This window comes from Mastigoproctus giganteus, chromosome 13, assembly GCF_048544385.1.
Source record: "Mastigoproctus giganteus isolate SK-2022 chromosome 13, ASM4854438v1, whole genome shotgun sequence".
Taxonomy (NCBI): domain Eukaryota; kingdom Metazoa; phylum Arthropoda; class Arachnida; order Uropygi; family Thelyphonidae; genus Mastigoproctus; species Mastigoproctus giganteus.
In genome coordinates, this window is record NC_143587.1 from 90,135,006 (window position 1) to 90,151,729 (window position 16,724).

The window sequence follows — 16,724 nt, forward strand, 5'->3', positions numbered from 1 at the left end:
GTCACCTAGTGGCTCCTTTATCTGCAAATTCTTAATGCATGAATAATCACTGCTGATAATTAGAGAGGTTGCCCCTCGAACATGTTGCTGTAGAGGTTGTCACAGACATTCTTTCAGATATGCCAGACAAGCTGTACTTGCTACCTGGGAGTCTAAAACGCCGATGGAACTGATATTCGGGTGACACTCAAGTCAAGTGGACCCAATTTCGGCAAAGTTCGGACGGTCTGTGACAGCCAAATCCTCTGCTTGCACCTTCACGATGGTGGGACTGTTAGTAATCCTGGGTATAACCTCCATGCACAAGCACATGGTGGGTGACCACCCAGGTGTGAACCAACATAAGCAGGGGTCAAGGTGTGGTGCCCACACCACATGGAGGAACGCCGCCCCTCTATGTTACCAGGCAGTACTAGGTGGTAGATGACTCTCATCAACCGGTGAAATACCACCACTTTGCTTATTGGAGGCTTGAAGTGGTGGAACCCATGTTTAGTCTCTAGAGCTAAGTTCCGGTCAACCCTTCCCTATCTCTTCCATCATGCAGTATGATTGATGACCTTTGAGGTTATGATGAACGTCGTGGCGAGATCCAATATTCCTTACATTTCGAGGGTACAGCTCTAAAACGGTTTTCGCAGGTCGGCCGCTAGTTAGTACACCGGACCGAACCTATTGGTAACTCTCTAGGAGGCTTCCGGATCAGCTAGTGTATAATCTTGCTACCTCTACTCTGCCAGATAGTGACTGGAGGGAGTCCGAGTAGTGTATATGCGGGAAGCATTGTCGAGGCCACGTTATGTCAAAGATCTGGGTATATTCTTACCACGTGTATGCCATATCCAAAAATTTCATTACTTCATACAGCATATCCCACCCACTTTTTCTTACTATTGAATACACTATGAATTGTCAAACTAACAGAGCAAGCTTATCTGCGAAAAGATCTAAACCTCCCAAGGATTTCCTAATTCATTTCACAAATATACGTGGTCTCAATTCTAATCTCAATGATGTCCATTTCCACTTGCAGTCTGCCAAACCACATGTACTTTTTCTGACAGAATCTCAGTTATCGGTTGATTCAACTACTGCTCATCTCAGATGCCCAAATTATTCGCTGTATGATTCCTTTTGCCTCAAAGGTGGTACTTGTGCATATGTCCGTTCTGATATTCCCTGTCAGAGACTTGGCAATTTGGAATCTCCTCTCTTTGATCTTCTCTGGCTTAAAATCTCTCTACCTCATTGTGTAAAATTCATCTGTTGTCTCTACCGTTCTCCCAACTCCACTAATCACTTGGAGCTCTTTGACTTCCTCTCGTTGCAACTTGACTTTCTTCAGTCCAACTTTCCTAACAGTGAGGTAATTTTCCATGGTGATTTTAATGTTCACAAATCCAGCTGGCTTCCGTTTTCTAGTCACACCGACCCAGCAGGTCGAGATGCTGAAACTTTTGCAATTACTAATGACCTAGCACAGATTGTTCATTTACCTACAAGAATACCGGACAATCCGAATCATACAGCCAATACGCTTGATCTTTTTCTCACAAACAACACTTCTAAGTATACGGTCGAAGTGAGAGGTCCTTTAGGCACTTCAAATCACAACTTGGTGATTGTCTCTTCTCCAATGGAACTTTTATCTCATGGCTATTCCCAACCTCGTGTTGTTTGGCATTACAAGAATGCAAAATGGGATGACCTGCGAGACTTCTTTTCTTCTTTTCCTTGGTCGGATTACTGTTTCAAAACTCCTGATGTCAACGTTTGCTCAGATCGTGTCAGTGAAATTATTCTTGCAGGAATGGAATCCTTTATCCCACACTCCACTTTAAAATCTCGTCCTTTATCTAAACCTTGGTTTTCCAATAAATGTGCTAAGGCTGTTCAAGAGAAGAATGTTGCATATCGTAATTGGCTTGTTTCTAATTCTTCAGTTTCATTTTCTGCCTACACCAAAGCTCGCAACCATTCTAAAGCAGTTATTAATCAGTCCAAACTAGAGTTTGAACAGGCTAAGAGTAGAAAACTTGCTTCTTGCCCTAATGGTAGACGAGCATTCTGGTCTCTTGCCAAAGCTATTGGCCGCAACTTTTGCCCATCTCTGCTTCCACCTCTGTCCAAACCAGATGGTTCTGTTGTCACTTCAGCCAAGGATAAAGCTGACCTGCTAGCATCCCATTTTTCTTCCAGCTCATGTATTAATGAATTTGGTAAAACACCTCCCATCATTCCCAACATGGTCCATTCAATGCCTCCTGTGGTCTTCCGTCAAAAGGATATCAGAAGGATTTTGATGAATCTTGATGCTAAGAAAGCTCCAGGTCCTGATGGTATTTCTCCACTTGTTCTCAAAATCTGTGCTCCTGAACTTACTCCTATTCTTTGCCGCCTTTTTTCACTTTCTTATTCCAAAGGTGTTTTTCCTTCTGCTTGGAAATTTGCTCATATCCAGCCAGTTCCTAAAAAGGGTGACAAATCCCTCCCATCCAATTATCGTCCCATTGCAATTACTTCTACTCTTTCTAAAGTAATGGAGAAATCAATTAACCGCCAACTCTTAAACTACCTTGAAACCTTCCGTCTGATCAACGATCACCAGTATGGATTCCGTCAGTGTTGATCAACTGGTGATATCCTGGCTTATGTTACCCATTTATGGACTAATTCAATGGAAAGGTTCGGAAAGACATCTCAAAGGCTTTTGATCGTGTTTGGCATAAAGGTCTTCTAAACAAGCTTCCATCTTATGGTTTACCAACTGTTTTTAGTAATTGGTTATCCAGTTTTCTCTCTGATCGCTCACTGAGGGTGATGGTAGATGGCTCTCTGTCTTCTAACTTCTCCACTAATGCCGGTGTCCCCCAAGGTTCAGTTCTTTCCCCCACTCTTTTCCTCTTGTATATCAATGACCTTCTTCCATTGACTGGAAATCCTATCCATAGTTTTGCCGATGATAGCACATTGCATTCAACTTTCCGTTTTGAGAAATCTTGTCCTGCTGAATCAGCTTCAATTTCTCGAACATCTGCTACCAATTCCTTAAATGCCGATCTTCAGGTAATTCTCCAGTGGGGCAAAGACAACTTAGTTGATTTCAACCCTTCTAAAACTCAGTCTTGTCTTATATCTCGCAAAAAGGATTCTTCTGCTCCTATGCTTATCTTTAGTGACACTCCAATTTCTAGGCAAAAGGTTATATCTCTTTTGGGGATTACCCTGACTTCTAATCTCTCTTGGCACAAGCACATTACAAATATTGCTTCCTCTGCATTGAAAAAACTTGGTTTTCTCTTTCACTTTCTGTTACTTTTCTTCCACACAGCTGTTCACTCTGTACAAATCACAAATCCGCCCTGCCATGGAATATTGTTCCCACATATGGGGTGGTGCCCCCAAAACCTCTCTCAGGCTTCTAGATTCCATTCAGAAGAGGGCAGTCAGGTTAATTAATGACTCATCTCTAACAGAGTCTCTCCACTCGCTTTCTCATAGACGCACTGTTTCTGCTGCATGCCTCTTTTACAGATACTTCCATGGGCACTGTTCTTCTGAATTGGCTTCTATAATTCCTGCTCTCTCTTTCAAAACAGTCTGAACACGTGCCGCCACCAGCCAACATCCATTTACTGTCCAACTTCAAACCCACAGAACCAACTTTTCATCTTCCTCATTTATTCATTCAACTGCCGTTTTCTGGAACAACCTTCCTTCATACGTATTTCCTGAAAATTACAATCTACAGAAGTTCAAGTCCAATGTCAACAAATATCTTCTTTCGTCTTCTCAACCTCCAACCCAAGCACGGTACTAAGTACTATAGGTTCTAATACCTCTTGTGTTTGGGGTTCACATAAAAAAAAAAAAAAAAAACATAAAAAAAAATTCACAAAAGTCTTGCTAGCATGGTAGCGACCAACTTACAAGTTCCAATCAATATCTGGAAAGTTAAAATCTCCCATTACAAGACATTCTGATTTACTGGCTATTTCTATTTCTCTGCACAACTGTTCATTGTACTCATCAGAGTCATTAGGCCTATAACATACTCCTACTCTCATTTTCCCTTTCCCAGTGTTTATGTCATACCAAACAGACTCAACACTGGGGGGGGGGGGAGTTTAGACTGGATTGTAGGAAGTTTTATTTTGGCCAGCGAGGTATAAATTACTCGAATAAGTTACCTACGTGGGTGGTAGAGGCTGACAGTTTGGGGAAATTAAAAGGTCAGCTGGATAATTACCTACAGGAGGAAGGAAATGCATAGGTTGTTCATTTCATTTTCTCTTATCAATTATTTACTTTTTTAAAATTTTATTCTTATTATTATTATTATTTTATTTTTATTTATTTATTTTTTTGGCTAGTGCACATAAGCTATAGGCTTCCTTGCACCATGTGGCCATTACTAATACTAATCTAAGTCAAAGCAAGTGTCATTAATAAACATGCTTTTAATTTTTGTTAATAATGAAAACCATAGTTTATAGGAGGGGAAGATCTGTTAAGCATCTGAATCAGTATCGCCCAAGACCTAACAGATCAAGGGGTTTCATTTTCTCTAGTAGGAAGGAGTGGAATAATTTGAGAAAGGTCAAGGACAACTAACTGTTTATCTATTGCAGCTTGCCGTTCTTTCTTTACACGCATAGTTAGGTTGAAATCGCTATATAACAGTATGAACATTGTTCATTATATACCACATAATCAATACTAGAATGGAAGTATGAATTGATAATAATGCAACAAAACACATTTTTCAGTAACATTAATCCATCCATTAATCCAATTAACATTACTCAGAATAGCATACTATTTGGATGGTACCGAATTCAAGATAGCAGAAAATTATTCAAGACCTGGGTAGCTGTAGTCTGACATGACATTCCCTAACCAGTGCAGACAAGCTGCTAAGACAGCTTATGGGGTTCTAGCAATGATATACAGGAAATTTCTCAACAGGGACAAAGAGGTGTTATTCCATTGTGTATATAAGGCAATGGTCAAGATGCACCTTGGGCACTGCATACACGTTTCAAAGGCTCACTTTAAGGATACATATCTGTTGAAATGAGTGCAGAGAACAACAAAGGCCTCAGTGGGAAACTCTTATTGACAAAGACTCAAGCTCTGTAAATTGCAGTGTCTGCAAACTAAGCACCTTTGAGTAGACTGCACTGAAATTTTTAAGGCTATAAATGAGTTTAATAAACTATGTGCTGGTGGCATCCTTGCTCTTTCTTGGATGACACACGAAAGAGGTCATAAATTTAAAATGGAAAGGGATGGTTGCAGGACAGAAGTGTAGAAATTTGCTTTCAACCAGAGAGAGATACTGAATAAATTTAGAGAATGACTGAACAAATGAGATGGATTTTTTTTAATGGTTTATGCTATGATGCTGAAGCTCTTCCTTGCATCATTTTGGTATTGCTGATAATACCAAAACTAAATAAAAACAACTAAAAGTATAAATCAAAATAAAAATATCTGGGAGGCAATAAGATGGCATAACTCCACCTATGAAACCACCACAGCTTCATGCACAAAGTGAACTTTGCCTGCAGTGATGGGAAAACAAATCTTCAAGGATCTTCCACACCTCCTTGATCACAGGACATGGATATATTAATAAAAAAATTCAATGAGAAGAGAATTGGAGAAAATCCACTCAGCCTATGTCAACTAGGATCACATTCTCTTCAGGTACCTTTGGAGGGATCTTATCACTATCCATTTTGGTCTCTTGGCAGATTAAGATGGAACTGCTTCTGACTTTTCACTGTTCTCTTAAAGTGCCTTCGACAGAAGAAAATTAGTTACCAGTAATGCACAGAGCAGCAGATTTGACTGATCCTTTCCGTTACTCGTGACATTGTGTGACTGGCAAGAACTTCATCAACACTACAATAACAACCTCTTCTTCTCCTCCTCTCACTCTCTTTTTTTTTTTTGATCTGTGCTCTTTGCCAGGTGGGACGATCAGCTGATTTTGCTGGCTTCCAACACCTTTCCTTACTCCGTGTAACAAAGAATTATCTCAACCACCCCACTGCTAAGTGAGTGAAAGGAGAGTGAAAATGTGAGTAATCCAGGAGATCCATTTCACCAGGAGTGGAATTCTTGTAGACACTATCCATGCCAGATAGGTATGAGTAGTGCATGACTAATTCATGGAGAAGTGAACCTTGTACTTTCTACACTGTGTGCCACACCTTCTCACCACCACCACCACCACCCCCTACTCCTGCAGCTCTCTTATACATCCAAGGCCATTCTTCTTTTGTCATCTAGGTAGAAATGAAGGTAGCCCAAAAAGAGTATTCAGCAGAATGTGGCCTGATTGCCTCCTCATTGCTTCGGGTGAGAACCAGGTAGTAGTAGTAGTAGTAGTGGCGTGTGATGCAAGGAAGCAAGTGCATGAGCTTACATAGCATCAGCCAAAAAAAAAAAATAATAATAATTAAAAAACAATGCAATCTAAATGTTTGTCCAGTTCCTCCTTAAATTTATTTACGCTATCACATTCCATGACAGATGGAAGTTTGTTCCAGCAATTAACCACCTGTTGGCTAAAGGCAAATTTCCGCACATCTATTCTACATCTGTCCTTCCTCAATTTCAATTTATGTCCTCTAAGGTTCATAATCTGAACAAGTGGAAGAATCCCATCAGAATTCAGCATGCTCAACCAATTTAAGGCCTTATACACCTCAATCATATCACCTCGCAGGTGCCTAGTCTCCAGCTGCTGCAATTTGCAGAACTTAAGCCTCTCCTGGTAAGAGGATCCCTTCATTCCCCTCACCAATCTTGTTGCCCTTCTCTGTACACACACAAGCAAATCTACATCATTCCTAAAATGACCCCTCCAGACCAGTACAGTGTACTCAAGGTGTGGCCTGATCATTGCCTTATACATAGAGACAATCACCTCCTTTTTCCTGCTAGCAAAATTCCTGTATATCATTGACAACACCCCATGACCTGCCTTGGCAGCCTGTCTGCATTGCTCAGAAAACTTAATATCAGACTGCACAATTACTCCCAGGTGTTTTTCATTTTCTACCATCTTAAGTGTAGTACCGCACAGTTGGTACGTTTCTCTGGGGTTACTTCTACCAATATGCAGTATGAACATTTTTCATTAACATTTTTAAGAAGATTAACATTTTTCAATGTTAATCTTCAGTTGCCACTTCTCAGCCCATTTGCCCAAATTTTATAGATCCTGTTGCAGTAACACACTGCCATTACTGTCATTAACAATCCTGCCAACCTTTGTATCATCTGCAAACTTTGATACTAAGCCTTATATATCTTCATCAATATCATTGATAAATATACAAAACAACAGTGGACACAACACCGAACCCTGTGGAACTCCACTAATAACATTAGTCCACGAAGAGCAGCACACATAGATTATCACCCTCTGTCTTCTCCCACTCAACCATCCTTTTATCCATTGTAGCAACTTACCCTTAATACCATTCTGCTCCAATTTGTACAGTAGTCTTCCATGCGCAAGATGTTAAAAACTTTTCTGAAATCCAAATATATCATATCAAAATTATTTTTGCATCCAGTTCCTTTGTAACCACATCATAAAAACCAATCAAATTTGTCAGACAAGACTTTCCCTTAACAAACCCATGCTGTGTCTGAATTATTGCTGCAGTCTTGTCTAGATGATCCTGCAATGCGTCTTTAACCAGTGACTCCATTATTTTACTCAATACAGAAGTTAAACTAACTGGTCTATAATTACTCGTGTCATCCTTCAATCCCCCTTTGTGAACTGGGGACAGATTTGCACATCTCCAGTCCGTGGGGACCTCCCCTGAGTCCAAGGATGCGCTCATAATTATGGCTAAGGGTTTGCTTACTTCCTTTGCCGCCTCCTTTAGTATAACTGGATAGATCCCATCCACCCCAGGTGCCTTTCTTATGTTTAAATTCAACAATTTCTCCTCCACTTTGTTCTCAGTTATTAAAAAATTATTAAGCACCCTGTTACAATATGATAACCTTGTGGCATTTTCAAACCATAATAACTCCTCATGTGTGAATATAGATGCAAAATACTCATTCAGTTTGTTTGCTATCTGAGCAGGATCATCAACAGTCGAACCATCGATATCAAGTGGACCAATCAGATTCATCCCCTTCCTTTTAGGGTTTATATAAGTAAAGAAATCCTTGCTGTTTTTCTTAGCATCCTTTGCCAAAGATTTCTTGTAATCTGCCTTCGCCTGCCTAACCTCCTTTGTGACTTGATTACATACTAGCTTATATATATCATAGGCTTCTGTGTCGCCTGATAATTTATATGCATCCCATGCATTTTGCCACGAGTCTCATTAGTTCATATGACAATCATTTAGGCCTAAACGTTGAACAATATTTCTTAATAGGTATGAAACAGTTAGTAGCTTCTACTATTAATTCCTTGAATGCTTCCCACTTAGAATTTGCTGTTGGTAACATCATCAGTTGATCCCACTGTACAGAATTTAAAACTGTCTGAGACCATTGTAATCCCCTTTACGGAAGCAAAGGTGACTACAGTGTCCTCATGCCACCTCTCTCTCCGACTGGTAATTGGTCATACAACACAAATAACACCTTAATAAACACCCTGATATCCACATAGTGACTGGCTTGGCAGTGCTCCTGCTGCATTAGAATGAATATATGGTAGATATAAGGGAAACATCTGATACAGCTTTGACCCTTAGACCCAATAAATAATAACACTGCATGAGCACATAAGATTGTATGCCTTCCCTGAGGTTGCTGATGTCACCATCTCCTATAGTAAATCTTTAATGGCTCTATCAATGTACTGCAGTTTTTTTTATAAGTCTGGTGTAATGGGTGACCCAGCATGTCTTTGACGTGCTATTTTTTAACTAACCTACAATGAGAAGCATGTGGATATAAAACTGCGAGATTCTCTAATAAACTGGTAGGACCATGTATAAAACAGTAATTAGCATTTAAGGACATTCAGATTTGGGAAAGGAAAAAAAAAAAAAAAACCTGTTTATGCATTATATTTTAGAGAGGTTTGAGGCAATTTTGGAGTAGATACTACAATAACTCTTCTTTGTGTGCCATCACATAATGGAGGTCAGCGACCACCATGGCAAATGTCGCTGTCTCTGGTAGCTCTGAACAGCTTCTCGGTGTTCAGTCCTGTCCAATTCTTAATGTTATCAAACCATGATGCAAGTCTTCTCCAGGGCTTTTTTCTTCTTCTTCTTCCTTCCATTCTCCCCTCAATAATTAACCATGGAATTGCATATTTGTTGTTCCTCATCAGATGTCCAAGATATATCATTTTTCTTTTCTTTATGTCCTTCAGCAATTATTAAAATAATTGTAACTCTAATTCAAGAGTACCTTTTGGTACCATTTACCACACATACAATTTTTTTTTTTTGCATAAAAGATCCAACTGTGAAAATTTTTATAATTTTTTGTTCGTGTTGCAATAAATCACTAAAAATTAATATCAATAATTAAGTTAAAAAGCAACATTGAAAGAACAATGTATAATAATTTAAGGGATAGATCATAATTATAAAATCTGTCCATTGAAGTATTTTTGCCTTGACTTATTACAAAGTATCTAAAAAAACAAAAAGATTAAATAAGATCTAAACTACTTTAACTCTACCTGAAAATAACATTGGATCATGACGTTCACCCTTCTTTACATGGTCAGACTCTCCAGTCAAGGAACTTTCATCAACCTTTAGATCATTACTCTGGATTACGATACCATCAGATGGCAATAAATCACCTGAAATGTTTCATAACCTTAGTGATTTTATTGATATTGTTTCAATGCACACAACAATATTAAATATGAGGTGTGTGTCCAAAAGTTAAGAGAATGATTAGATAACAATAATACTGATAATAGCACAAAAGTTGAAAGAATTCAGGTATTTTCACATCATTCCTAATTCAACATTATATCAAGCAATTAAGTGAAGATGTATAAAATGGCATTTAAGATGTGTAAAATGTGCTTAAAAAGAACAAAGTTTGCATCAAGATTTGTTTAGCCTTTGATAAAACAGTTTCACCGAACATGTTACAAACTGCCTTTGGAGATGATTTATAAAAAGCATAAATGTTCAGGTGTCAGCCTTGTCTGTCCAACAGTTTCTGGCAAAGAATCAAATTTCTGTGACTCCAACCCCGACCTTGCTCTAAGTAACTTCTAGTTTCTAATAATGAAATTTAAGTTGAAAGGGAAGAGATTCAGTAAAATTTTCTGACAATACCTGACACCAGTGAATTTCAGATGTGCATTCAATGACAGCAAAATCACCAGGCTCGGTGTATAAAGTACCAATGGGAGCACTGGTGAAAGGAAAGGTGCAAGATATGATCATTTAAATCAATCATTGTTTTTTAAACACATTCTCTTAAATTTTGAGCAGCAATGTGTACAATAAGATCAATAAAGGAACATTTATTAAACTACATGGTTTTAATTTAAATTACAGTAAACCCCCGTTATTCGCGGTTTCGCATATTCGGATCGTCGATTTAATATAAAATGAAACCTAAAAAATGTGAATTTGAAAGCGCCGTGAATATTTTCCGCCATAAAAAACATGGGCGTCGCTAAAATCATCTTTCCCGGTCAAAACAGTCCTCAGTGGGTGGGGGGGAGAGGGGTGACAAAATTGCGAGTGTGGATGTTTCTCGCTAATCCTTGTTCAGTATGTGTTATGCGTTTGTCATGGAATGTTTCGTCGTTTGCTTTTAATTTATATGTTTATAAATTGAATACATTTATCAATTTGTAAATTGATATGCTTACAAAAATGATAAATCTACCGTTTTGCAGGGTAAAGCAGACTTTTTCGAGTGCGTTAACGGAAGAAAGTGACTTTATTGTGGACAAGTTCTTTCTAACCCGTACAAAAATATGGCTACTAATAACAAGAGAAATGTGAAAATATCAAAGAAGGTTATGACATTAGCGAATAAAATTGAGTTATTAGACAAAATTTCTAATGGTGAAAGTGTCTTCTCAGTGGCAAAACATTATAAAATCAATGAGTCAACAGTACGATCAATTAAAAAATCGGAAGAAAAAATCCGCCGTAGTGTCCATGAAAACGTGCTAATTGCCTCAAAAATTTGCTCTGTAACTCTTGATGTTAAATTAGAAAAAATGGAAAAAGCTTTAAATCTGTGGATAGAAGACAGAACTCAAAATAAAATTCCGTTAAGTTCACTCATCATTCACGAAAAGGCAAAACTCCTTTATCAACACTTTAGCGAAACTGGTGATAGCACTGGTGGGATGTTTTTTTTGCTAGCAAGCAAAGGCGGTGGTTTGAAAGATTTGTTTGAAATTTCTAATAAATATTACATTTAATATTAAATTGTTTCTTATTTTCATTTCGATGCCATATGCTTGCATTTCACTATGTACAGTTAAATTATGAAGGTACATATAATACATACATAGACAAAATTTTAGACTAGTTTTTCTTATATATTACATACTTTGGAACGGAACCCCTTTATTACTATGGGAGCCATAACTCAGTATTCACGTTTTCGGTATTCGTGACATTTCTCAGGAACGTAACCCCCACGAATAGCGGGGGTTTACTGTATATGCATTATGGGGAAACTGCTACATTTTCCAGACATTCTTGTATGAGAAATGGTGATAGATTGTCTAGTGGCTGGTACGTTAAAGAATACAGGATCCGGAAACTTCGATGTTCTACTCAGGAAGTATCCATCTTCTGTCACTTTCTGTTGGTTGCGTCATCAGGATGATCCAAATCCAGTGAATTTGGATTTTCTGTCTGAATCGAGGGAAGGTTGTTGTACTCCATGTTTTGCTTCTTTTGGTCCTGGGGGTTTGCATTACCACCCAGATTCCTGGCCCAGCCACAGGAAGGCAGGAGCATTCCCATAAGGTGACTAAGCGGCTGAGTTAGTTAGTTAGTACTGATAGATGATAAAAATAGAAACAGAAAGGTGGTTTTCCTTAGCATAAGCACATGATGCAAGAAAGCAAGCCAAAAAAAACTTTTCCCACTTCACCCAACATTCAGTCCAAATTTTTGTCTAGTTCTACCTTGAACTTATATGTTATTGATTTCCACTATAACAGATGGAAGTTTGTTCCAACTATTAACCACCCGCTGGCTAAACGTAAATTTCCGCACATCTATTCTACAACTGTCTTTCCTCAATTTGAATTTATCTTCCCTCAGGTGAGTAATCTGACCAAGAAGAAGAATCCCATCAGCACTGAGCTTGCTCAAACCATTTAAGCAATTACATTTAAGACCTTATACACCTCAATTAGATCATATCTAATCTCAAGAAGTGGCAATTTGCAGAGAAAGCCTGTCTTCGTAACAGCAAACCTTTGTCCCACTAACCAATCCCATTGCCGTGCTCTGTGCAGCAGCTCTACATCTTTCTTAAATAAGGCCTCCAGACCTGTATACAGTACTCGAGGTGTGGCCTGACCATTGACTTATACAAGGGGACAATCACCCCCTTATCCCTGGTAGCAAAACTCCTGGATATCAGTGACAAAACACCATAAGCTACTCTTGCAGCCTGTCTGCAATGCCTCAGAAAACTTCATATCTGACTACACAATTATCTCCAAGGTCCTTTTCATTCTCCACTACCCTGAGTGTAGTACCACCCAGTTCATATGTTACTCTGGAGTTACTGCTACCCAAATGCAGTACTTTACATTTGTCAATGTTTGCCACCTGTAAGCCCATCTGCTCAACTTTTCCAGATCCTGTTGCAGTAGCATACTATCATTGCTGTCATTAACAACCCTGCCAACCATCGTATCATCAGCAAACTTAGACATTAACCCTGATACACCTTCATTCATTAATATCATTGATAAATACAGAAAACAACAATGGGCCCAACACCGTACCCTGGGAGACTCCGCTAATAACATTAGTCCATGAAGAGCAGTGTCCATTGATTACCACTCAATATGTTCTCCAACTCAACCATCCTTTTATCCATTGTAGCAACTAGCCCTTAATGCCATACTGTTCCAATTTGTACAGTAGTCTTCCATGTGCCACAGTATCAAAAAGCTTTCCTAAAATCCAAGTATATGATATGAAAATTATTTTTTGCATCTAGTTCCTTTGTGGCCACATCATAGTATCCAATCAAATTAGTTAGATAAGACTTCCCCTTAACAAACCTATTCTGTGTCTGAACTATAACCAGCCTGTTCTAGGTGATTCTCCATTGCTTCTTTCACCAGTGCCTCCATTAATTTCCCTGGAACAGAAGTTAAACTAGCAGGTCTGTAATTACTCATATCACCCTTTGATCCCCCCCTGTGAATTGGTCCATGCAGACCTCCCCTGAGTATAATGAAGCTTTCATAATTAAGGCTAAGGGTGTGCTAACTTACTTTGCTGATTCCTTTAATATAACTGTATAGATCCCATCCACCCCAGGAGCCTTCCTTACATTCAATTTCAACAATTTCTCCTCCACTTTGCTCATAATTTTTACAAAATCATTCATTTCTCTGGCAGAGTTTGATAACTTTCTGGCATTCACTTCCATGAATAACTCCTCATGTGTGAATGGAGATGCAAAATACTCATTTAGTTTGTCAGCTACTTCATTAGGTGCATCAGCGATCGAACCATTGAAGTCAAGCGGATCAAACTGATTCATCCCCTTCCTTCTAAAGTCTATATAAGCAAAGAAGTCTTTACTCTTTTTCTTAGCATCCTTTGCCAAAGATTTCTCGTAATCTGCCTTTGCTTCCCTAATGTCCTTTATGACACGATTACAGACTATCTTATATCTACCATAGGCATCTGTGTCTCCTGATAATTTATATGTGTCCCATGCATTTTTCTTCTCTGCCACAGGTTTCACTAGGTCGTCTGACATCCATTCAGGACTAAACCTTGAACAGTATTTCTTAATTGGTTTGGAAAGCCTAGTAGCTTCCAAGATTAATTCCTTCAATGATTCCCATTTAGAATTTGCTGTTGGTAACATCAGTTGCTCCCACCGCATAGTATTCAAAAAATCTCCGAGACCACTGTAGTGACCTTCACGAAAACAAAAAAAATCTTCCCTTTACCCCTGATGGTAGTTACATCTTTAAGTAAATCCCACATCAGTACAGTGTGATCACTGCTACCTAGTGGTTCCTTTATCTGAAGATTCTTAATGCATGAAGAATCACTGCTGATAATCAGATCAAGAATATTATTCCCACTGGTTGCCTCTCAAACATTCTGCTGTAGGAAACAATCATCCAAGAAATCCACAAAAGTCATGCTAGTGTGTAAATGACCAACCCACAAGTTCCAATCTATATCTGGAAAGTTAAAATCCCCCATTATAAGACAACCTGTTTTACTAGCCCACTATTTCTCTGTACAGTGGTTCATTGTACTCATCAGAGTCATTAGGCCTATAACACACTCCTACTCTCAATTTTACTTTGCCAGTGTTTATGTCACACCAAAGTGACTCACCTGTCCACCCATATCAACTAGCTGCACTTCCTTAGATTTTCTTAACTAATAGCATAACCCCTCCTCCCTTCCTATCCTGTCTATTCTTTCTGTATACTACCCAAATTCCAATTCTAATATTGTACTGCCCAAATTCCAATTCTAATATTGTACTACCCAAATTCCAATTCTCCAATCCTTATACCTGTGTGACACCACGTCTCTGATATCCTAACAATATCTGCCTTTGATGATTTCACCAACACCTCAAATTCATCAAATTTCTTTACCATACTTCTAGCATTCGCAAGATAGTGTGCAAAAAGGATAGGTGAAATCGGATCAGGGTATGCCTGCCAAGGGCAAAAGTTAATTAGCAATAGCTGAGGCACATGATGCAAGAAAGCAAGCTTATAGAGAATCAGCCAAAAAAAAAAAAAAAAAAAAAAAACCCTTCACATTTCACCCATTCGTTCACTACAAATGTTTGTCTAGTTCAGTCTTAAATTTAATTAAAGCTATTATCAACTTCCACAACAACAGATGGAAGTCTGTTACAGCAATCAACTACCTGCCGGCTAAAGGCAAACTTTCGTACATCTATTCTAACTGTCGTTCCTCAATTTGAATCTATGCTCCCTCAGGTTCTTAGTCTGAGAAAGCAAAAGTATCCCATTAGCACTGAGCCTGCTCAAACCATTCAAGACCTTGGATACTTCAATCAGATTACCTCGCAGGTGCCTAGTTTCCAGATGCTGCAACTTGTAAAATTTAAGCCTTTCTTGGTAAGAGAACCCATTTGTTTCTCTCACCAATCTTGTTGCCCTTCTTCTGTACTCGTATTAGCAACTCTACATCCTTCCCGAAATGAGGCTTCAGAACTGTACGCAGTACTCAAGGAGTGGCCTGACCATTGTCTTATTCAAAGGTAAAATCACTTCCTTGTCTCTGCTAGCAAAATTCCTATATATCATTGACAAGACTCTATGACCTGCTCTGGCAGACTGTCTGCATTGCTCAGAGGACTTAATATCCGACTGCAAAATTAACTCGGACCTTTTTAATTCTCCACCTCCCTGAGTGTAGTACCACACAGTTGATACATTTCTCTTGGGTTACTGCTACCCATGTGCAATACTTTACATTTGTCAATATTAAACTTCAGTTACCACTTCTCAGCCGATCTGCCTAACTTTTCTAGATCCTGCTGCAGTAGCATACTGTCTTTACTATCATTAACAATCCTGCCAACCTTTGTATCATCTGCAAACTTGGTCATTAAGCCTGATATACCTTCATCGATATCATTAATAAATACATAAAACAACAGTGGGCCCAACACCAAACCTTGAGGGCCTCCACTAGTAACATTAGTCCACATAGAGCAATGTCCATTTATTACCACTATCTGCCATCTCCCAATCAACCATCCCTTTATTCTTTGCAGCAACTTGCCCTTAATACCATACTGCTCCAATTTATACAGCAGTCTTCCATGTGCAACAGTATCAAAAGCTTTCCTGAAATTCAAGTATATGATATCAAAATTATTTTTTGCATCCAGTTCCTTTGTGACCAGACTGTAGTATCCAATCAAATTAGTCACACAAGACTTCCACTTAACAAACCCATGCTGTCTGAACTGTTACTGCACTCTTGTCTAGGTGATCCTACAAGACTGCAGTAATAGTTCAGACAGCATGGGTTTGGTAACAGTCAAAGAGGTTAACCAGTTACTCCATTATTTTCCCCAGAACAGAAGCTAAACTGACAGCTCTATAATTATTTGCATCATCCTTTGAACCCCCTTTGTGAACTGGGGATACATTTGCGCATCTGCAGCCTTTGGCGACCTCCCCTGAATCCAAGGATGCTCTCATAATTATGGCTAAGGGTTTTCTTTCTTCCCTTGCTGTCTCTTTCAATATAACTGGATAGATTCCATCTGTCTCAGGTGTCTTTTTTATGTTTAACTTCAATAGTTTCTCCTCCACTTTGCTTTCCATTATTACAAAATCATTTAGCTCCCTGTTAGAGTTTAGTAAACTTCTCAACTCCCCTTCCTTGCAGAATTCCTCATGTGTGAGTGTAGATGCAAAATACTCATTCAGTTTGTCAGCTATCTGAGCAGGATCACCAACATCAAATGGACCAATTTGAATCATCTCCTTTCTTTTAGAGTTTATATAA

The 16,724-nt window shown here is 38.8% G+C and overlaps 1 protein-coding gene across 9 annotated transcripts in view; it reads right to left on the reverse strand.

The window, feature by feature from the left end:
* PMCA (plasma membrane calcium-transporting ATPase 3) overlaps positions 1 to 16,724 on the reverse strand; it is a 1,183,542-nt gene that overhangs the window by 780,644 nt on the left and 386,174 nt on the right. For all 9 annotated transcript variants that reach the window (XM_090387939.1, XM_090387938.1, XM_090387937.1 and 6 more), the window contains one exon: positions 9,692 to 9,817. In XM_090387939.1, the coding sequence (XP_090244065.1) occupies positions 9,692 to 9,817 (126 nt within the window). The remainder of the gene's footprint in view (positions 1 to 9,691; positions 9,818 to 16,724) is intronic.